We start from the raw sequence: 23,432 nt of genomic DNA, 5'->3' as shown, positions 1-23,432 counted from the left end.
GCAAAACATAACATGAATCTTTATGAGGCCCTTTCAGATACAATAATAACTGAGATTCATAGGGTGAATATTAGGAAGTACACAAAAAAACCTAAGTTAACATAAGCTCTATAAAAGCTGTGCAGAAATTTCAGCTTCAGAAAGAATTCAAGATCAATTGGAGGAGAAATATTTCTGAGCTTCTTAGTGTGTATGTATATGCATATGCATGTATATTATGTATGTGTGTATATGTATATATGTAGAGGATAAACAATCATTTGTGAAAGGAGTGATCTGACTGATCTTAATTGTTGACTACAGAAACTAGGTTTTTCAGGTTTTATTCTAATTATCAAAACCCTTTTCATTTCTAAGTTTCCTCTGCAAGCAGTTTTTCTCCTCCATTCTGATGCATCTCCCAGACCTACGAACCTTCCCCTAAGCACAAAAAGGATCCCAGAAACTTGTGTGCCTCTCAAAATAATCTGAAGCAAAGATATGTAGGGCATTTCATGCCTTCAGAAAGCTCCACAGAGAAAGAACATGCTTGGAACTGCAAACTGCTGTGTCTTTGGAGTCCCATAGTGGAAGGTCTGAGTGAAAAGATGATGAGAGGAAAAGGGATGCCAGAACAAGGCATGTCACAAAAGGAATGATGTGAAGGTTGACCTTTAGATAGACTAGAGAATGACTTGAGTTGGAAGAGCCTCAGTTTCTTCCTCCCTATTTTTTTTTCCTTTGCATTGTCTCAGGCCACTTGGGCTGAATTTCTGAGATTCACTCCTAAAAAATGATTCTTTCTAGAAGAAGACTGTCTAAAGTACTGAGAACCCCCTTGCTAGCACAGTAGATGATACCACCCTGCCTATGGCTGTGTGCAGGACAGAACCTCTGCTTCCTGCCCCAGCACTGTCAATCACCCTGTGATCTGTCACAATCTGTGTGAGAATAACATGGTCTTATCCAGTCCAAGTCATTGACCTCATTGTTCTGGGGTTGTCTTTCTTCTTCGCTTTTAGCCTGGCAATCGCAAATAAAGAAGAGTCCACTTGATCTCAGCATCAGGGTTCAAAGTTGGAACAAATGGGGACAGGAGGAAGGGCCCTCACCAAGAAGAACAAAGGTAGTCACATGAGACAGAGCCTGAACAGTGGGGACTTTGCTGAGTCACTGCGGGACAAAGTAAGCTCTGACTCCTAGAAGTTCTTGGCCCACACAGGTCAGAACAAAAAGGAGACTTCTGGCAGTCACATTCACACAGTGGTTTGAGCTGTCCTTGAATGCCTCCTGTCTTGGCAGAGGGGACATGGTCCCAGGAAGCAGCCACCTTCAGATCCACCTCATTGGCTGCAACCCCTGTCAACACTCACCAGAAACAGATCATGAAAACAAAAACTGCTCACTTTCCCACCCTTTGTCCAACTCTGCTTTCATCACATGACCAAAAGTTGTACCAAGTCAAAATATGAACTTGTTCAGAAAAATACCGAAAACTGGGAAAACTGGTGCCTTAAAGAAATATCCATCTGTACACTGGTGATGATGGTGTGGTATTGGAATTATGCCCATGAAAAATATTATTAATAACATTGTAAATTAAAAACACTTAAAAATAAATAAATAACAGATATTGTTGAAGAGAAAAATCTCTGGAAACCAGAGCGATAATACAACAGGTAGGGTACTTGCCTTACACATAGGTGAACTTAGGTTTGATCCCTGGCACCACATATGGTACTCTGAGCACAGAGCCAGGAAACCCTGAGTACCGCCAGATGTGACCCAAAAATCATAAGAAAAAAATAGAAAAATAAGTATCTGTTCTCTGAGGAAGAGGATAGGAAACAATGATAATGATCTAAAATAAAAGTTATATGGTGAAGAAATATAGGCTTCATCTCTTTCTATGGGTCTCTGTACACTTGATTTTGAAAAGTTGCCAAGTTCTGTACCCAAGCAGCCATATTTTACAGAATTTGGTTCACTGGAAGAAAAATGGCTCACAGTTAAAAGTGAGAAAAATGGCTTTAAAATAGAATTGGAGGCATTAGAGAGTTCCAGGGACGTTTTTGGGTGATCTGCCCAGAGGCTACGCCAACATCACGAATGTCCCACTTCATCTGCCATCCCAGAACTGTGTGGCAATCCAATTTACTGTTCTTGGCAAGAAGGACTAAAAACTTGGAATCCCGGGGCCGGGCGGTGGCGCTGGAGGTAAGGTGCCTGCCTTGCCTGCGCTAGCCTAGGACGGACCGCGGTTCGATCCCCCGGCGTCCCATATGGTCCCCCAAGAAGCCAGGAGCAACTTCTGAGCGCATAGCCAGGAGTAACCCCTGAGCGTCACAGGGTGTGGCCCAAAAACCAAAAAAAAAAAAAAAAAAAAAAAAAAAAAAAAAAACTTGGAATCCCATATGAAATGAGAGCAATAGAAGAATCTTTGGTTATGTTAATGAGGTGGTTTGGAACCTTGGAGGTCTTTCAGGAGAACCAGTCATTGACTGAGGATCACAACTTTCAGTCCCAACCCTCTAATAGCAGGAAGGGCGAAGGACTGAACACCTGATCAATCACCAAGGTTGACTGAATTAATCACATTCATGCATGAATCCTCCATAAGGCCCCCAGAGGGCGGATTGAGAGAGCTTCCTGACTGGGAGGAAATATGGAGATTTGGGGAGAATATCATGCTGCAGAGAACAGAGAAGCCCCAGGATCCTTCTCACACACCTTCCCCAATACATCTCTTTCATCTGGCTGCTCCTGAAATCCATCCTTTTATAATAAATCCATAAACTGGTGAGCAAAAATATTTCTCTGAGTTATTTAAGGAAGGGTCTTGGGGAACTCTGCAGGTTGGGCAGTTGGAACCATAAGAGCCCCTCTGGATCTGCAATTAGTGTATAAAATGAGAGCAGGACAGTCAGGGCCAATGTGGGCTCTGATACGTAGTGAGGGCAGAGGATCAGAGATGACACAGGGTCCGATGCTACTCCAGATAGAAACAGTCAGAGCAGAACTGAGTTCATTGCACAACACTATTAAAGAGTTGCCTGGTGACATGGAAGAAAATCCTGCCCTCAGTATAGGAACTGAGTGCAGAACTTCGAGTTGTGGTTCACACCGTCATAAATTCTTCTTTCCTCTATGAAATTAGAAAGGATCACCTTTCAGTCTGTTTGCCTAGGTTTTGCTTCCAACAAATGAGGGTGAGAAGTCATATACATTCTTAAAGTGAGTGATCTCAAAGGGCCCATATGTCCATAACACCATTCTTTGCAACTGCAGGAAAGTGAAAACCAAACTAAAACAGAGCCCACAGAAAATATCTCTGAGATTCCAACCCTGGGCACAATTCTCAATCATCTGAAGGTGCTGGTGACTTCAAGATGAGAAGGCAAAGACTTTAGCCTCTTTCCTATTCCTGCCTTTCACTGCAACTACCACTACCACAAACAATTCAACTAAAGTCATTTACATATGGGGCTAGAGAGGTAGTACAGTGGGTAGCACACCTGCCTTGCAAGCACCCATCAGGGTTTGATCCCCAGCACCCCATCTGCTTCCCTGAGTACCCCAGGAGTGATTCCTGAGTGAGTCTTAAGCAACGTCAGGTATGCTTCCCCCCAAAAAAACCCCAAATAAATAAAATAATTTTCATTAACCAAATACTATTAACATTTGCATGGAATAAAGGGACTCCCTAAATAATGAAAGAAACTGGGAGACAAAGATTAGTGGCATTTCTTTCCCCAGCTTTAAATGGTGCTATAACGGCTATAGTAATCAATCCTTGTGGTTCTAGGATAAAGACAGACTCTCAGACCACGGAATAAAATTCAGAACCCAGATATTGGTTCTCAGGTACATAGACAGCCAACCTTTGACAAAGGATCTTATTCAGAAAAAAGAAAATGAGATAATAAGTAGGATGCTTGCCTGGTATTTGCAAATACAATCCCCAGCAATGAGATTTCACCCCATGCCAGTGAAACTGGCACATCAGAGTAGAAACAACTGGTGTTTGCAGAGATGTGTAGGAAAAAGAATCCTCTGCTGTTGGGGGCAATGCTGCCTGGTTCAGCCTCTAAAGAAAACAGTACAGAGACTTCTCAAATGATTGATAATTGAACCCCCATTTAACCCAGGTATTTCACTTCTTGGTATCAACCCCAATAGCCACCCAAAATTTTTTCAAATACATGTTTTCACTAGTGTCCATTGTAGCACTAGTCATAGATTTGGAAACAAACCAACTGCTCATGAACAGATGAGTGAATAAGGAAATTGTAGCATTAGAGCACAAATAAATTTTAAAGTATAAGAAAAGATGAAATGTACATTTGCTGCTATATGGGTGAAACTAAAGGGAATCCTGCTAAGCCAAGTTAGTGAGAGGTGGAGGGACTGATCTCTCCTGCACAATGTAGAAAGAAAACTTAGGAACAGAATAGCAAATGGTCAGTGGTAAGATCCCTGAGAGCTGACCTACATGTCTGCTTCTCTGAGATGTGCTACAGAAAGGTTGAGGGATGTGGGTAATCTCATGGGGTTGTGATGCTGGGATACTGTAAGCACAAAACTGCAACTACTAACCAGTATAAATCATAATGCTGGAATGTGATATGCATGAAATTCCACTGTTACCCAGTATAGTGTTTGATTTTTTAAATTTAATTTAATTCTTGCCATGAAAGACAACTCAGGGACCCACTTAGGTTCTTTCTTCCTTGTGCTTCTTACCTTGTAACTGCTAGCACATCCCAGAGAAGCCCATGAATATAATTGGTTGAAAGGCATCTGGGGACAATACCTGGGAGGAAAAGGTGGTCAAGGAAGTGAGAGTATCTTCTATGGAGGAGACAGAATCCTATTTAGTGGTATTCACCCCACTCCTGTGTTTCCAGTCCCAGTAACCTTGAAGAGGTTTCTCTATGCCATTTCTGCCAGACACATTTCTAATTTCCTAGTGCTTGCTCCTACTCACTAGAGCAAAGCCCTTCTTCTCCTTTAAATTCTTCTGAATAATCCCAATGACATATTTCCAGTGAGCTGGATGCACCCAACATCCATGAGCATGCTGGGCTGTCTACCTGCCTCCATGCCTCTGGGGTGCAGAACCCCCCTCCCCCGAGACACTGAGATCAGTATTATAACAAATGCACTGGACCAAGACCAGGAATGCACTTGATTGCTGGTGCAGAAATGGATTTTTGTTTTTTCACTTTCTGTGTGTGACTCTTAGTTATCCATCACCTAGGGATTTAAGCTACAGAGTTCTGAAATCACAAATGGGCCTCCCTGTCTAGACCAACTGCTGTTCTTCCTTAAACATACCAAGCACACAAGGGCACAATTTGGTTACTTTAGTAGCTTCAAAGGGAAAAAGTGAGCGGTGAGGGCACTTAATTTGCACACAGGTGAGCCAGGATCAATCTCTTGATCCACATCTGAGTCCCAGAGCTCCAACAGGAGTGACCCCTGGAAGCAGAGCCAGGAGTAAGCCCTGAGCACAAGTGTGTGTGCACCCTCAAAATAAAACAAACAAACAAACAAACAAAAACCAACAGGCAAAAGTATCCATAACAAGGAGAATAAATGTGTAGAGTCACCATCCACTACACCCCAGAGCCCTTTCTTCAGGAATTTGGCAAAAGACCCATCCTCACAATTTCCAAGCAGTCAGAGAAACGGACCCCCGCCTTTCTGAAGTATGTCCTTAAAAACAAGGCCATTGATTACCCAAATTAGGAAGACCTGTGTTTCCTGCTCATCCATATTAAGTCAATCTCTGCCCATAGAGCATGACTTAATATCAGTTGCTTGCAGAAATGCTGTGAGGCCTGCTGATGTGAGATTGGACCAGGGGGTGAAAAATAGCTGAGAGCTTGCCCATGTGGAGTACAGCTAGGAAAACCCATCCTGGAGAGAGGGAAAGAGGGGAGAGGAGAGAGGGGAAAGGGAAGAAGAGGGGAGAGGAGGGGAGAGGAGGGGAGAGGCATGGAGAAGAGGGCAGAGGGAAGAGGAGGGGAGAGGGGAGAGAAGAGAGGAGAGATTTTCACATGGGCATTGAGCTCAGACTGGACACAGTTCCACTGACCCAGAGGGGCCCAGCCACAAACTACCCCAGACTCCAGCTTAGCCCTCTGAGGGCTCCCCTGCAAGTTCATGAGGGAACAGCCATTGCATTTTGAACGACATCCTTCTATAGATAAAGGCCAGAGGCCAGAGGGATTGTACAGTGGGTAGGGGTTTTGCTTTGAATGCAGCCATACAGGGTTTGATCCTCAGCAAACCTATATGGTTCCCCGAAGATATAGGGGGTCCACCAGGAGTACAGAGTCAGGAGTAACCCCTGAGTACTTTGGGTGGAGCCCCAAAACAAAAAAATTATTGTATATTGGGTCCCGTTTACTCCTTTATTGGTTATTTGTGTATCCTCAAAGAGCTCCCAGAATGAGAAATTGATTCCCATTCTCTTATCCCCTTGTGGGGGGAGATCTTGGTAATATTTATCCACAGCAGCTGGGCCCAGAGAGATAGCACAGCGGTGTTTGCCTTACAAGCAGCCGATGCAGGACCAAAGGTGGTTGGTTCGAATCCCGGTGTCCCATATGGTTCCCCGTGCCTGCCAGGAGCTATTTCTAAGCAGACAGCCAGGAGTAACCCCTGAGCACTGCCGGGTGTGGCCCAAAATCCAAAAAAAAAAAAAAAAATTTATCCACAGCAAATAATGCACACGGACAGGAGGGTAAAGGGGTAAAAGGTTGGGTGCAGAGAGTCCTTTGTCAGCCTACTACCAGCTCCAAAAAAACACCTAGAGCCAGCCAGTAAACTCTGCCAAAAGACTCTGAACACCTCGCTCCTCAACTATTTACTCGGCTCTCAACAGCGCCCCCACTTGGCAAAGAATAATCTTATGGAAATGTTTTCATATACAACAATTGTAGAGTGGATCTACACTACAGTCACTGGACCAAATGGGGTCAGAGCTGGTCCTCTGTGTCGTGGTCTCAGCGAAGCAGTTCCGCGCAGAATGCATGGGAAGCCCAGAAATACCAGGAACGTGAGGACCAAGTGGACGCCCGCAGTCACCCCGCGCCCCCATCAGTCTGAATTTGGAACCGATAACCAAGTCGGCTCTCAGCATCTTACTGTTACTCGGGCGCCAAGCTGGACCATCCGCTAGGCCGCGCGCGCCCTCTGCTGGCAGAGTTGGGAACCTGCATACACAGGCTCAAGCGCCCTTCCCTGCGAATTGAGGCATTTTTATATCTGAAAACACATTAAACAGAGATAAAGGGATGGAGGATCCCACCAGCCTGGCGCAGATGCGTTCTCTATCTTGTGTGTTTCTCTCAAACGTTCCTTCCACCGTATCTAAATATCCAATAATCAGGGAAACAGTTTCTGGGAAACAGTAAGGTCCCAGGTCAATGGGCCAAGACTGACCACCTCTCAGCAGGAACCCACGGACCTGCAGCCACGATCCAGTTGCGCAAAGAACTGGTCCTGGTCCCTCTGAAATTGCTATAGACTCGGGTTTGTCAGCTCACGACCTACTGGGCACTGTAAGGAGCAAGCACCGTTTTTTTTCTTCTCTTGTTCCCCTTCCTTCTAGGACCTGGGTTCCCAGAGACCCTCCTCAGGAGCTGAGACCAAGAGGTCCTGAAGTTATGCGCTATGATCCAGACCCCCAGCTCAGCAGCGTTGACTCTAACTTTGGGGTGGGGTGACAAGGATTCTCTCTCTCCTCTTCTATCTCTCTCCTCAAACACACACAAAATTTGTTGCAGGTGTTTATAGACTTGATGGACTTCCCTTTGGCGACTTCCAAACATGATGTACAAAGTTATTATGTTATGCTTATATTGATTTTCTTCTTTAATTCGTTGTAGAATAGTGACTGATCTAAAAACATATTGAGCGATGGAATGTTTCTTGCACACTAAGAAGTACAGATTTTTCTTTTCTTTTTTTTTTTTTGGGTCACACCCGGCAGTGCTCAGGGGTTACTCCTGGCTCCATGCTCAGAAATTGCTCCTGGCAGGTACGGGGGACCATATGGGACGCCGGGATTCGAACCGATGACCTTCTGCATGAAAGGCAAACGCCTTACCTCCATGCTATCTCTCCGGCCCCTGAAGTACAGATTTTTCTATTGAATTTGTGGAAGATCAAGAACAGACAAAACTGGTTTGGGGTATGGAAATTCAGGTCATCGATTTTCATGAAGATTGGGAAGGAAACAGACTTGAATGTAATGAAAACGAATAGTTTAAGATGATGATAGTGTCCTATAACTTGGCCATTTGTTACATGGGTGCAAAGTTTTGCTACAGTTCATCTACATAGACATTGAAAATGTGTTTTCTGTTTTCTTGGGAAGAAACTTTACAATTCCTGACCTACAATTGTTAATATCACTTTTTGTATAGTGGGTCCCAATTTTCTAGCATTTAAAATAATATATGCCAATAAATTTAGCCTGAAGCACTAGTCCAGCTCCCATTAGAAAAGAATAACTGAGACCTAGAGAACCCCATCAGAGTAATAGTGAATGCATGCAGGAATCAAAATTAAAGCCAAGTGCAGTAACTCTCGTTTCCATGCTCCTCCCTTGAAAAAACTCCATATATTTTCTATTTCACTAGCTCTCTATCAGCTGTGGCTGACATACATATTTCAGGTCTTTGTCCTGCACTATGACACATTGTCCACTGGGGGGCAGTGCTGCTCCATGGCGCACTCAGCCACCAACAGTGTCACAGCTCAGTCCATATGGGCTCAAGGAGAAATTCATAGGACATTGCTCACTAGGTGGAGAGGACCTCTGCGTGTCATAGTGAAAACGCATGCAGAACCCACCCACTAAATTCAAGTCCTTGGGATATCTGGCTGGGGCACCTGACAGAAAAACACTGAACCCCTTTTAAAAAGGGCTGAACTAGAGTGAATGTTTTCATGTTTCTCTAGGTTTCTGTCCTGATTATAGCTGCTTCTATGTTGTTCTGACTTTGAGCTGTTATCTGTCATAGGGTCAAGGATCACAGCGCCTCAGCCAGCTTCTGTTCGTCCTCAGCCTCCTTCTGTCCTCAGCCTGTTGTTCGTTTCTTCACAAGCAGCTGAGATCAACAGGCTTCCAAGTGTAATTGCTGCCATTGAATCAAAACCCCAATTCCTGGGTTCTCTTGGAGTAAGATTATTTTTGCCTACATGTCAACTTGCATGGTTACGTGAGTCAGGTACAGGAGAGTTGCTCTGGTTCATTTGGTTAGCGGTGAGTGGGAGGTTACTGGGCTGATTTGAATGAAAGGGAGCTAGAATCCATAAATCAGTTTAACTAGCCAGTGTGTGCATTGTACTGGGCCAACAGTAAACACCAATATCTGCCTTAGAGACCAACAGACTTGTCTGAATGCCAGTGTGTGTGTGTGGGGGGTGGATTCCTATGTGCAGCATCTGTTGAAGTAGGTGACACTATCAAACTCTTTGGGTAAGTCAGTTCTAACTCAGCAGACAGCCCATAGGGCCTTAAAAGGAAACAGACACTTATGGCTTCTGTCAGTCATAAGTGTTACTATCCCTTTAAGGGTGAAGATGTCAGTTACCTAAAATCTGTTCCTTGTAACTGCCACAAGATGGCAGTTGGTCTGGAAGTTATATAAAGCCCCAGGTTGAAGTACTAGGTGTGGATAAGGAGACTTGCTGCTGCCACTGCCACCCTTGCCAGATTGCTCCTGCTCACTGTTGAACTGATGGAGAAATTGTTTACCGGACTCCTAACTCCTGCTGCCTTCTGCTGCCTCTCTCTTACTTATCTGGGCCCAACAGGGGTCTCAAACTCAATTTACCTGCGGGCCACAGGAGGTAAAGTCGGGGTGATTCTTGAGTGCAAAGTCAGTAGTAAGCCTTGAACATTGGGGGGGTGTGAACCAAACAACTAAAACAAAACAAAACAAAAAAAGATTCCTCTAGGGCAGGGCCACAAAATGTTGTACGGAGGGCCGTTTGCAGCCTGCAGGCCACGAGTTTGAGACTCCTGGAACTAACAGGGCTGAGCAGCAAAAACATGGCAGTATTGACAATCACTGTACACTATAAAATATTTAGTTTTTATTTTATCAAGACTCTGTGATTTATGGAGCCTTGGTTATAGGTGGGTTTTCATGTGCATAATTGACAGCTGGCTGTCAAGAATGAAAGTGACTTCCTGAAGCCCCAACAAGAACATAAGTGGGCTAGGCCCAGAGTCCTGGGTGGAGATGCAAGCAGCTTGTCCTCCATCTCACTCTGTGATTTATGGAGCCTTGGTTATTGGTGGGTTTTCATGTGCATAATTGACAGCTGGCTGTCAATGAAAGTGGCTTCCTGAAGCCCCAACATCAGTGGGCTAGGCCCAGAGTCCTGGGTGGAGATGCAAGCAGCTTGTCCTCCATCTCACTCCACTTCCCCATCAATGCAAATACCTCCTTCTCCAATGACCCCTCCTTTTCAAAGCAACCCACCACCACCAATTCAGGAGACACCCATGCTGTCTCCTATTGTGTTGTACTTGACCTTTTGTTGAAATTTTTGCTGTGTAACAGGAGAACATACAGGAGGGGAATCTAAGTTTTTATTATAGGGGCCAGAGATAGTACAGAGGTATGGTGCTTGGCCTGCTGCACATGGCCTATCCCAGATTAATCCCTGGTATGACTAACACATGTTCCCCCAACCAAGCACCACCAAGAGTTCTCCCTAAGCACAGAGTCAGGTGTAAGTCCTGAGCACTGTTGAGTTTGGGTCTCTGAACCCCCTCACAAAATACAAGTATTTTCCAAAGTCTGGAAAAAATACTTTAAAATATTCCTAAGTGCAAAATGCATGCAAATGTTAACTGAATCCTCAACACAGAATTAAACCCCTCTGAACTCTCAAATAAACACACACTTAAACATACAGCACACACAGGTATAAACATACACATGATATACTCAAGACAGACATGTGTAACCAGGCACACCAACACATGTACACTAACATCTGTACACACTCATGTATCACATGGACACACAAGAGCACTTTCATCTAGCATAGCAAGTACTGCCACAGTTTACCAAGATTATGATTTTATTATACTCTGGATAAAGATTATATTTAGAAAGTAAAGAAATGACTATACAAAGACTTTATAGAACATACATTTACATACTGGATATATTTTTACAATACAAGAAGAGTAAAAATATCCACTAATATAAGGCAGCTCAGGGGACTTGGCAAGATGCTGAGGAGACACACAGAGAACGTTAGATGTGGGAATTTCAGTTTAGTGTGTTTGTAAGTTAACACTGGAACAATGCAGCGTAGTTAGTGAGCAAGTTACCAGGGCCCTGGCTATGGCACTGAGCTCCCCAGGACAGTGCTCCTATTCCTACTGACTGGCACCCAGATGCCTGGATAAAGCATCCTTTGCAGTTACCTAAGATGAAATGAGCACCTGGGCTTATGGACTAAAAACAAGTTCATGAACTCTAGAGTATCTTGTGGAAGATGGTTGATAGAGCCCGGGAACTTGTTTGGCTTCCTTGGATTCTGAAGGGGGAGCTATCTGCTTAAGCAAATTGCCTGGTGTCATGGATATGTGGTATGGATGTCCCAGCTGGCTGTCAAGAATGAAAGTCACTTTCTGAAGCCTCAACAAGACTATCAGTGGGCTAGGCACAGAGTCCTGGGTGGAGCTGCAAGCAGCTTTGTCCTCCATCTCACCCCCCTTCTGCTTTGATTCCACAGGATCCCTTTCTTCTTCTTCAGAAGGGTTAGGACCAGCCTTTAACCTTTGGACCAAACTTGGGTACAAGCCATGATGAAGTGCCTCTAATCGGCAGTACACTTTCCCTTCACCAGGCCCTGGCAGTGAATGACCGACTGTAATAGAAACAGCCTCTCTGTGAACCAGGACATCAGGACCTCTGGATAAGCCCTGGGCATCTCTTTAACAGCCATACAGGTGGATGCTGGGAGGACCACAGTGACTAAGGCAAATGTTTGGCACAGAAGTGAGGCACTTGTGTTTGGTACATTAGCAAAAGCTGCTGCTTCTTGACACTTTTTTTTTTATAGTATCTCACTCACACAGCCTCACTTGTCTCTGTCCCGCCCTAAATCAGAATCCACCAAGAATAGCTCCAAATCCCAGTGTGAGTCTCTACTGGTGATTCCTGGTGATCTAAGAACTATAGTACTTGTTATAGAAAACAAAAATGACCAGTCAATGATGCATCAAATGCTGGAGCACACTTCAGCCAAAACTTGATTTTACGGACACAGCCAGCTTGCTGAGAACAGTTACAGGCACTAAATGGTCACCTCAACAGAAGCTGATTTAGCTAGAGCATAAAAGTGCGCTCAAAAAGGGCCCAAAGAGACTAAGATTTCATCTTAGCCTTTCTCCAAGAGTGACAGTGACAGCATGCCAACGGGAGCCCAAGGGTGCAGATTAAAAGGACAAACTCTTACAAAGGTCCTCTGCTAGTCCTGAGTTGATCAGTAAAAGCAATGCAGACACATGCTGGGTTTAAATTAAAAAAACGTTCTACCCCTCTGCAACTTGGAAACAAATATGGGTGAGTAAGGCACTGGGTGAGCTGCTTGGGACAAACCACCTTGTAAATGGTAAAGGACCAAGCACAGCCAAGGCAGCAGTTGGCAAGGATTTGGGGCAAATTCTCTGGACCAGAATCTCTCCCAGGAGCCCTGGTAGAGTGGCAAGCCACTACAGGACACAGGGATAGGCTAGCAGAGGAGACATAAATAATTTGGCATGGTAAGTGAGACATTCTCTAGAAATGTCTCCTCATTTTGGCTCTGCATCTTCTCTCTTCTATGCCCAGAAAATTACTCAGAGCCAGGGTGGACAGAAGCCAGGGATGCATCACTGCATTGATGGGCTCCGGGCACAATGTTGTCCCTTCTGGTCCTCATAGGTCCTCCTCACTCTCATCCTTAAAGCTTCATGCCTGGAATCCTTCCTCAAACATGCCTCCCCCTCAGAAGTGCATTAGCTTCTGTGTCTGGTGGCCAGATTCCTGGGATGTTGGCTGCAGACTCCACAGTCTTCGGCTCACCGTAGAATGGCTAGACGTCTCCTCCCACCAACACTGGCTTGCCGGGGACACCTCACCCTGGAGGTTCCTTTTGTGATTCCTTCCTTTAGTTCCTTCCAACCCTGAAGCCTGGTACCTGGCTCCTTCTGCCCAGAAAGATCTGGGAGACCCCCAGGATTGGAGAATGTTCTTTCAGATCAGGTCGAAGGGGGAACATGTGTTGGTTCCATTTGTCACAATGAAGAAGCCCTTTCCCTGCTGGGCCCAGAGTCAAGAGTGACATTCCAGCGTCCCTGGGGTCCGCAGACCATCAGGGGCTCAGATCTTCTTCGGGGAGCCGATCATGACCTTTGACACAAAGTTGACAATGGCACTAGCAGGCTGTTCAGGGTCATGTTCTGCAAACAGGTGGCACACATTGTCTGTGGCACTGCCCTGCTTTCGCGCCACAAATCCAAAGACTCTGCAAAAAAGAGAGAAGAAGTCAGGGGTGTTCAGCAGATGAGCACTGGAGAGACTGCTTCCTACACCAAGCCTTCACCAGCACCTGCAACAGCTCCTTCCCACCTCACAGCCTGCAGAACAGAGACAGAAACAGAAGGGAGGCAGCTCATAGGCAGCCTGAAGGTGGAGTCACTATGCCCTGACATACATGCTGGAGGCCCTTCTGTGGCGTAGGAATGGCACCTCCAATCCACTGTCCTTGATACATTGGGGTAGTAACAGGCATCCTCTTCTCCAGCCGGCCTGACACACCAGGTCAGACAAAAGCAGTCCCAGAAGGTTGATGTCTGGGCAGGGAGTGAGGGATGGCCCAGTGAACATACGAGACCTTCCCTCACTCATCTGGTGCTAGAGAGTATGACAATACCCAGGGCTTTCTTTCTTCCAGAGACCAGAAACCCAAGTTACAGACCACAGACAGTTGCAGAAATGATTTCAGGGTCTGTCTGTTTCTCTCATAAGGAATAAAGCCAGTCTGGATAAGCTTTCAGGAGTCTAAACTCCATCACAACCACTATTCTCTTTACCCAGATTCCAAGCGAAGTCAGAGAAATGATGTGCTGTTTCCATTCTGGCCTGGAAGTTTCCAGCCCACAGAAAGGATTAACCTGACAGGAGAAACATTCCACTATGTTGAGATCAAGAGCATCACCGCTGCTGTGGGGGCAGCTGCTGGACACTCTACCCAATGGAGGGACAAATGAGGCATCAGGATTCTTGAAGGATGCACCTGCATCCATTTTTGAACTGAGGAGAGGAAGACAGGAGGTGTAAATGAGCCTTTCTGGAATTTTCAAAGGCCTCTATGCCTGGCCACACCAGCCTAGCTACAAAAGCAGCATGGGTAGAACCTGGCAGCTTTTGTTTCTGGTAAATCTTGGTAAGTCCTTTGTTCTGGTAAATCTTGTAAGAACCATTTCACATACAGGTAAAGCCTCCTAATGCCATGCCAGGCTGCTAGAAGAGTTGTACATTGTACTGTGTGCAGTTTTTATTGATCAGGTATGAGTCCTGCGCCAGAAGAACAACACAGGAACCAACCAGATCAAAATGCTCTGGCACATAGGACACAAAACCAAAACCCACTGTCAAGACTTAGTCTTGCCCTACTGAGAAGCATTTGTGGGAAACCTGGAACAGAAAACTATGCTGGGCTGAAACTGCAATCAAGACACATCCTGCCAACTTACTTTGAGCAAGGACCATCTGTGATCCACCTTGAGAATTAAAGAAAAGAGAAGAGTCATGTTAATTTTATAAGCTTAACAGGCAAAAGGAAGTACACGCATTGCCTAGGAAAAAAAAAGAGATTCTTACTTCCGGTCTTGTGGGTCCAGGGCACAGAAGATCACACTGCTCACGGGGTAGTGCCTTCGGAAGAAGAGTCTGTGGACAAGAGAGGAGCCTGTTATAGGTTCGAGAGAGAAGCCACTTCACTGCTCCCTTATGCCACCAGTTTAGAATGAGGCCTCTCTCTTCCCCAGGCCCCATTATCCCTAAGTAATTCAGGCTCAGCATCTCAGCACTGCTACATGATGCCTGGGACTGGCCAAGTCCTATGAGAGCCTGAGAATGTCCTCATGCTCCAGGGCTGGGTTCATTACCAACCACACCAGGGATTCTCTCTAGCAAATAAATAATAATTGCTTTGAAAATAGGCTTTACCCTCCCTGCTGAGCATACTCCTCGTGAGCACCTGCTTGCTGAGAACCACAGCAGAGATCATGTAATATACTGTAATATAGTGAATATATGTAGCAATATAATATAGTGCCTTAAATACTCTAAATACCCTCAGTTGAAAATGGGCTCCCACAAGTTAGAGACAGTGAAGGTCACACAAAGACAGATGCATTCTATCCTCATGTTGTGTCTTAAGTATTTCCATTTATTTTTTTTGGCCTGCGGGCCACACCTGGCGGTACTCAGAGTTACTCAGGGTGATTTCAGGAGAACATATTGGGTGCTGAGGAATGAAATTAGGCTGGGCATATGCAAGGCCAGCAAGTGCCATATCTGCTTATACTATCTCTCCAGCCCAACTCTAAGAGGTTTTGCACTAACAACTTCAGAAGTTTTTTGCCTTTTCAAATAATAGCAGTGTGTGTACGTGTTTATATAATGTTCAAAACTCTTTAAGTATTTCTCATTTTCTGGTTTCTATGTAAGAAGCCTTTGGATGAATATTGTATTAACATTACTAACATTTTTACATGACTGTTGGAATACATATAACACAGGGTGACGTGTAAACAAATGCTAGTTGCTGATGCCTCCTCTGGTGAATTGCTCCCCTTGCCCCATCCGAGACTTGACAAAAGTTGAGCTGCTCTCGAGACCACAGGCCCAGCTTACTCACTTCCGCTGGTTGTCTGTCAGGGTGATGCCCTGGGCTGACACCTTGAAATGTACGATGGTGGACAAGGGTGGTGGTTCCTGGACCAGAGTGACACTCAGGGCCTTCTGGATGGCTTGGAGGCCTGTAAGGGACTCCAACTCCACAGAATTCAGGTACCACACATTGCAGGCTATAAAACAGTAGAGGAAACAGCTTATTAGGACAGTTGGGCAGGCACCAAGGACAGCTCTGGCATCCATGACCTCAGCTCCAGCATTCATGACCTTGGCTCCAGAATATATTAATACTGGACCATGGGGCTATAGTGGGAGTCAATGCAGAGAGAATAAAAAAATGAGTGGAGCCAAGAAGACGTGTCCCTGTCCTCACACTCACCCAGATGAAATTCTACCCCTCTGCATAACTACTATCAGGTATCTGAGGTGGGCAAGGAACACCATGTGGAATTTGGTGAGATAAGAGTCTACCAGAACTATAGATAAGGAAATGTGCAGAGAAGAAATGTAGTCTTGAACCCTGTTCACTACCCTAAAGAATACTGAAGAGAAAAGATGCTCAAAAAAGAAAATATTTGGCTGTCACAACCCAGATATGAAGATGCTATCTTTCCTGTCCCTGCTCCCAGCTTACCAGGTTACCAGGTGGGCTCAGGGACTTGTCTCAGAAGCCCCCCTAAGGGAACCAACAGCTGAAGGCGAAGGAGATTCATAGACATTAGCCCTGATTCAGGGTGGCCACAGTTCAAGCAAAAAATGACTTGTGACTTGGGGAGGGGGGCAGGTATGAGGCCACTGTGGCCCTTGACACAGTCTGACTGGCTGAATTTCACTAAGACCTGATCTAATTGGTTCAAGAATGGTAAGAGGCTATTAACATGAGCAGGTCTATGCCACTGGGCTGGAGAAACAGAAGAAGTAGACAAAATCTTAGAATTACACACCTTCAAAGACCAAATCAGGAGGAAGTTAAAAACTTGAACAGATCAATCATTGGCAAAGAAATCAAAACTATAATTAAAAATCCAGATCTAGACATGTAGACACATAGGCTACTGAGTTATACCTTCAAAGACTTAGTGAATCTCCCCCTCAAGGTCTTCAAAAACTCTCAACAAATATTGAGTTTTTTAAATATAATGTCATGTCATCTTCATATAGTGAAAGCCTGACCTTTTCTCTTCTTATCTGGATGCCCCTGATAACCTTTTCTTCCAGCACTATATTGAATAATAAGTGGTGATTTTTCTTGTGCCTGATCTCAGAGAAAAAGGCTTTTAGTTTTTCCCCATTGAACATAATGCTTGCTGTGGGCTTGTGGTAAAAGGCTTTGACTCCGTTGATGAAAATTTCTTTGGTGCTGGAGTAGTGGTGCAGCAGTTAGGCATGCTCATGCGCTAACATAGACAAACTGCGGTTTAATCCTCTGGTGTTCCATATGCTCCCCCAAGCCAGGAGCTATTTCTGAGCCCATAGCCACGAATAACCCCTGAGCATCACCAAGTATGACCCAAAACAGAAATAAATAAGAAAATTTCTTTGATTCCCACTTGCGTATAAAGAAGTTGCAAAACAACAAAACAATCTACCCTATTTGAAAACAGACAAAACACTTCAACAGATAGCTCACAAAGACATACAGACTACAAATATGAATATTAAAAGATATTCCACTCATTAACAGGGACCTGGAAATTAAAATAACATGGAGACACCACTACATACCTACTAAAAAGACAAAATTACAGAACACAGACAACCCTAATGCTGATGAGATATGGAACAGGAACAATGCTGACAGGCATGAAAAATTATTCAGCCACTGTGGAAGACTAAGTAGATTTGTATTACAATATTAAAACATACTTTTAATGTGAGCCAGCAATCATTTCTTTGTACATAATAATGGAAGAAGTTGTGCACATGTAGAGACAGAGAAACTTCACATAATTGATGTTAACTTTAAGCTATTCTAAAAAATATACTCCACTGATGTTTTTTCAAAATGTCATAGAGAGCTGTTTTCTGGTATCCATGTCATTCTGAGTTGGTGGTCAAATTGTTATTCACACAGAGGAACTTGTGAATCACCTCCCTTCCACACTCATACGTTTATATATGGAATGGCAATCATCCACATCCTGTCTTAAAACATTCCTTCCAAACAACACGGAATTGATTTTTCTTAAACTGAATTTGGTCTTATTTGAGTCAGCCAGCTATTTCCAGTCTGGAGAGTCTGGATTTCGGTCCTACCCAATACGTGGTGCTCCACCCAACCCTGGGCGAGTGTTCTATAAAAAGGAGCCTCCTTCAAATGCTCAGCCAGGAAAAGAAACCCAAGAGATTGGAGGTGAAGGAGAAAGAAACTGTGGCAGGCTAGTCACTACCTTGAAACTAGGAGAGAATAAAGAAAACTATAGAAGACATACCTGCTCCCTGCTTTAGCAGCTCAGCTGCTGAATTGGCCGCTGTTTGTGGTGAACTTTCCGCTATCTCCTCTAAAGGGTCTGTAAGAAGGAGCAAGAAAACACAGAGATGAGTCTAGCTCGAAGGGAAGGAACTTTGACAACAAAGAGAAGTCCATAATGGGTTCAGAAGGCGGGAAACGCTGGACTGCAGAGCCAGGAGCACTGTCCAAACACCGTCCAACCAGAGACAAATAGTCACCACTGCCTAAGCAAAAGTGGGGAAATATGCAGCAAAATATCATTCTGCTCTGAATTTATTTGCAATAAAAATCAAATTTTACAAGATAGATAACATTTCTCTGATTAATCATCTTTCTGGGATATGATACAATCATGTAAAACTGAGGCCGCCTGGAAAATCTGCAACATCAGTTCAATCACACTGTTATGTTGTAGCCTTGCTTTATAATGGATATTGTCAAACAGGAAGACAACAGTTCGTGGGACACCAAAACACAAATTACAATTTGCACATTTGGTAGAATCCTTACAATAGTAGGAAAGTGGCCTCAAAGATCTCTTGGTGAAGGATTCTGCTCTTCCGTTTGTTGTTTTTGTTTTTGCCACACCAGGTAGTGCACAGGATCTACTCCTGACTCTATGCTCAGGATGTACTCTTGGCTCTATACTAAGAAGCCACACCCGGCAGTGTTGGAGGCCAGACATGCTGCCAGGATTCAAGCCATTGTTGAGTCCAGTCTAGTGAAAGGCCTTAATCTTTGTATTAGCACTATGTCTCCTTAATTTTGATTTACAGAAATTCTATTTCATGGAAACCATGCAGCAAAGCCGCTGATGTAAATATTATGGCCCTAGGACTCCTTTCCTTGACTTGAGGAATCAAGTTGCATCATCCCCTAGGGTAGTTTACCTAAAGGGTATGATAGAAAAAACTTGGGACCCAGTATTTCTCAGTCAATCTGAGGCACTGCAGAGCCAGGTGCATGAGGACATGGCTATGTTACATACCTCTGTCTGGAATGAGCAGTTTGCAGGGCAAAGCCAATGATGTGATGGAATGCTGGCAGACCAAAGCTGTCAGGCTGCCTGCAAAGTGGTAAACAGCAAACAAGTATTAACAAGGCTCCAAGTACTGTGCTGCTAAGCTATTTACCTGTGAAGGAAGCTATGCAGAAGGTGATTCTCATTTCCAGTAACTAACATGCTTCTCTGATGTAGGAATTTTAGCAAAATACCAGGGAAACAAGTTCAATAAACTAGTTAAGGAATAGATAAAAGGGACTTCAGAGATCTTAGTAAAAACATATAATTTATAATGTGTAAGGACTTTCTGCTAAATCTGAAATTTAGTAAACTGAGAGGAGCAGAACAGTTCCAACTTCTACCACATAGTCAGTCTTTGCAAAGTGCTCACAAAGGTTTAAGTATAAGATAACAAATGCAGGGGACAAAGCAATAGCATGCACTAAGGCATTTGCTATGCACGCGGCCAACACAGGAAGAATCCTGGTTTGAATCCGGCATCCCATATGGTCCCCAAAACTGGAAGGAGTAACTTCTGAGCGCAGAGCCAGGAGTAACCCCTGAGCACCGCCGGGTGTGACCCAAAAACTAGAAATCAAAAGAAGAAAACAAATGTCTTAGTCCTGTCTTATCTGATATTAGTACTTGCCTCCTCTGATGAGGTCATAGAAACTTCTAGCTAAACATGGAAGGACAAAAAGATCCATGCTCAGGGGGAACAGGAGGAGAGAGGAGAAAATATTGGGAGGTCTTCCAGGAGGGAAAAACCTAGACTGTAGTTAAATTTCCAGCATGAAACTTTTAGTATTTTAGTTTTTAAAACACTTTTCAGAACAAAATCAGACCCGGTTCATTTTAAATCACTGATAACCTAGGTGAGCAGAATCTCTGAGTGGGGAACTAGAAGAAGCAGGAAACAACACAAACACTTGCCACTCACCAAAATAGGGTTCATTGGAACACCCTTTCAACCGCACTCCCTTTGGTGTGCACTCAATCAAAAAGTGCCGAACAAGTTCATTGGCCAAATCTCCACCTGCAGTAAGAAATTTCACAGTGAGAACAAAAAGAACATTGGGAGAAGAAAGAAAGGGATGGGCAGTGAGAAATCTCCCTAGAAAACCGGAACAGCTGACACAGAAGATAGTTCTGGCATAGCACACCTGAGGGAAAGGAGCTGAATCATTAGGCAATAAAGTGACATACTTCTCACAGACATTCACAGGAAATTTTCTGTGAAGAGGAGTTGGCAGGTGAGTTGGATATGGTCCCCCAGCTCTATCCCCTCTTAAGAACAAAAATCAAAAAGGCTGAGACTGAGGAATGCCAGTAGCCAGCCATATAACCTCCTCCAGAAAGCCAGCCCTGGGTTCTGAGGCACATAATAACACTGTACTGTGCCTAGGAATCTAGAGAAAGTGTCACACAGAAGACCACAAGCAGGTGCTGTCATGGCAAAAAACTACAAATAACCTCAACTGGAGAGAGGAAAAGACTGCTATGTGATGAGTCAGTAAACTAAAGCCCAAATCCTTCACCCCAAAACATACACAATGACACACTTCTAGATACTAACTGTAAATGAATTTCTAAAGAATGCATAATATATTCCTTTTCTTACATAAAGTGGAAAATAGTCAAAACTATGCAGTTTTGGTGCTTAATATAAAAACAAAACAAAACTAAACTAAACTAAGCCTACCATTCACTGGGTAGGCACCTTGTCTTCACTGGGAATGGGAGAGTAACCAAGCATATTTTGTGTCTACTTTACAGGAAATGTCCCCCAACACTGGTGTTATTAGGGACAAAGCTTGTTACTGTGACAGGATATGGTGAGACAATGTTTGAATGGATGATGTCAGCATAAGCTCCAGATTTTTCTCTTTTACCCTTGTCTAGGTAACATATTTATGAGACTTTCAACCCTGATGGCTCTGATGTATGCAATTATAGCACCTCATCTCTACACAGTGCCCTGGTCCCTTATCACCAGCCCCACATCATCTTCAGTCTGACTCAGCCTTTGAACAATGATGTTCTCACTGCAGAAAAGGAGCAACCCAGGGGGCAAAGAGAACCTTTCACCACTACAGTCTCCTTCAAGACATCCATTCTTAGGAAAAAAAAAAAAAAAGACCAGGGTTTTAGGGAAAGGGTTGGTCCAGAGAAAATACAAAGTGACCCTAAGAGGACTTTCTGGATTTCTGCCTCAGAAATCCATCAATGCTGCTAGGGAAAGGTCAGGAGACTCCAGAAGGCCAGCAGACAGGACCTCAGGTGGACAAACCCGGGACTCCTTGAACTCAATGAAGTAACATTTAGTTCCAGGGATCTGAGTGGTGAAACCCAACACATGAAAACATTAGACAGCAATCCCTTGGAGATGGCTGTGGTGAACATGCACGTTTGCTTCAGAACTGTGATGACTTGCTCATATAGGCAATGCAAAATGTGCTGTATTATTGCTCGATTTCATGATAAAAAGTGTTTAGAATCATTGAGTTGGAGTACAGTGGGTCCGGCTTTTGCCTTGTACTCAGCTGACCTAGGTTCGATTCTCTACACCCCATTTGGTCTGCAAATCTGCTAGGAGTGATTACTGAGTTCAGAGCTCAGAGTAACACCTGAACACCATTTGTGGCCCCAAACCCCAAATCATTAAGTAGATGAGTGGAATGCATCTCTATATGATCCAGTTACCATCTGCTTAATACTCTGCATAGTGGTGGAGTGGAGGAGGCAGCCCTGTCACTTGAGAGACACCACACTCAAACCCAGACTCTCCTGCCTTTCTGGTCTCTAAACTGCTGTGTGGTCACACCGTGGCATGGGGGGTGGGGGGGGGGTTCGCCTTGGAGCTAGGCACGAACCCAGGTCTCACATGTGCTCACCTATCCAAGCCACATCCCCAAACTCCAAGTCTATGGATGTGTGTGAAGTAACCTGAGATTATACTGAAGAAATGAAAACTAAGTATCTGCATTAGAGAGATATATGAAAAAACAGGGATTTGTTAGGGTTGGAAAATCGAGGAAGCCAAGGGTCAGGGTCTTGGAGGAAGACTGATTACTAGTAGGATGGGTTAATTAATAACTCAACATAATTAAATTCACAAATAACTAATATTCTTTCTTGAACCAGAAAAATACACCTCAAAAAAACAAAAACGGAGAGAAAATGAATAGAGACCGTTTAGTCAAAGTCACCTGATAGTACCTGGGCCTAGACACCAGCTACCAGGCACCTGGCCACTAGCCCAAGAGAGCACCCGGCCTACCTTTCTTGTTCATCTGCAGGACCGAAGGGGGCGGTGTAGCCACCTTCATGGCCAGGCCATAGGCACCGCGAAAGGAGTGGCTGTCCCTGACGATGAACGAGCCGGGCTCCTTGTCCTTCAACATGGCAATGGCTGGAAGGGAAGGCAAGGTGTGAGAGTCTGCCAGGTGGAGGCCTCAGTGGGCCAGTGGCACAGCTGGGCATCTTCTTCCTTTATCACCAGTTCAGAACTGTCCAGGGTTCACAATGCAGCTGAGAAGCTATTTTGGATGAAGAATCCTCTCACCTGCGCACTATGAGGTCCAGAGGGTGAGGGGAAAGGGAGCTGCATGGCCAAGACAAAGAAAAGCCCTTCCTTTCAAACCCAAGGGATACTAGGCTCTCCTTAGCTCTGCCTTCATTGAAAAACACCCATGGGACTCCGATAGTGACACCCCAGGCCCAGCCCCTAGTGCAGAGCCTGGGAGCACAGTGAGGAACGAGCTGCCCCTGGGCATCCCAGGCACTGCCCCATTCTACGGGAATACTGTGGGCATTTTCTTAAATTTTAGATTATGCACTTTCAAAGTGTGGCTGAGATGAGGCAAAGAACAATGGGGGCCTGTAGTGCCCGCTGTGGGCCCCAGCAGTGGCATGGAGACCAGCCACTGTTCCAGCTTGAACCCTGAAGCCAACTTGCCACTTGCACCATCACCAAGCGTCTCCAACCAGCCAGCCTGCCTCAGTGGCAAGCAACAACTCAAGTTGTATCCTGAGAGCAAGGGTGCCC

At 44.6% G+C, this 23,432-nt stretch overlaps 1 protein-coding gene across 2 annotated transcripts in view; it reads right to left on the bottom strand.

Moving 5' to 3' along the window:
• Window positions 1–11,076: 11,076 nt before the first annotated feature.
• TNS3 (tensin 3) overlaps window positions 11,077–23,432 on the bottom strand; it is a 148,923-nt gene continuing 136,567 nt past the window's right edge. For both annotated transcript variants that reach the window (XM_049789605.1, XM_049789606.1), the window contains 8 exons: window positions 22,665–22,796; window positions 20,325–20,420; window positions 19,370–19,447; window positions 18,362–18,439; window positions 15,934–16,102; window positions 14,892–14,960; window positions 14,765–14,791; window positions 11,077–13,533 (listed from right to left, as the gene is read on the bottom strand). In XM_049789605.1, the coding sequence (XP_049645562.1) occupies window positions 13,389–13,533; window positions 14,765–14,791; window positions 14,892–14,960; window positions 15,934–16,102; window positions 18,362–18,439; window positions 19,370–19,447; window positions 20,325–20,420; window positions 22,665–22,796 (794 nt within the window). In that variant the 3' untranslated portion in view covers window positions 11,077–13,388. The remainder of the gene's footprint in view (window positions 13,534–14,764; window positions 14,792–14,891; window positions 14,961–15,933; window positions 16,103–18,361; window positions 18,440–19,369; window positions 19,448–20,324; window positions 20,421–22,664; window positions 22,797–23,432) is intronic.

The sequence above is a fragment of the Suncus etruscus genome, chromosome 15 (assembly GCF_024139225.1).
Source record: "Suncus etruscus isolate mSunEtr1 chromosome 15, mSunEtr1.pri.cur, whole genome shotgun sequence".
NCBI classification, from domain to species: Eukaryota; Metazoa; Chordata; class Mammalia; order Eulipotyphla; family Soricidae; genus Suncus; species Suncus etruscus.
Note: the sequence above shows the minus strand (reverse complement) of the source record. Positions and strands in the feature narration are given on the sequence as shown.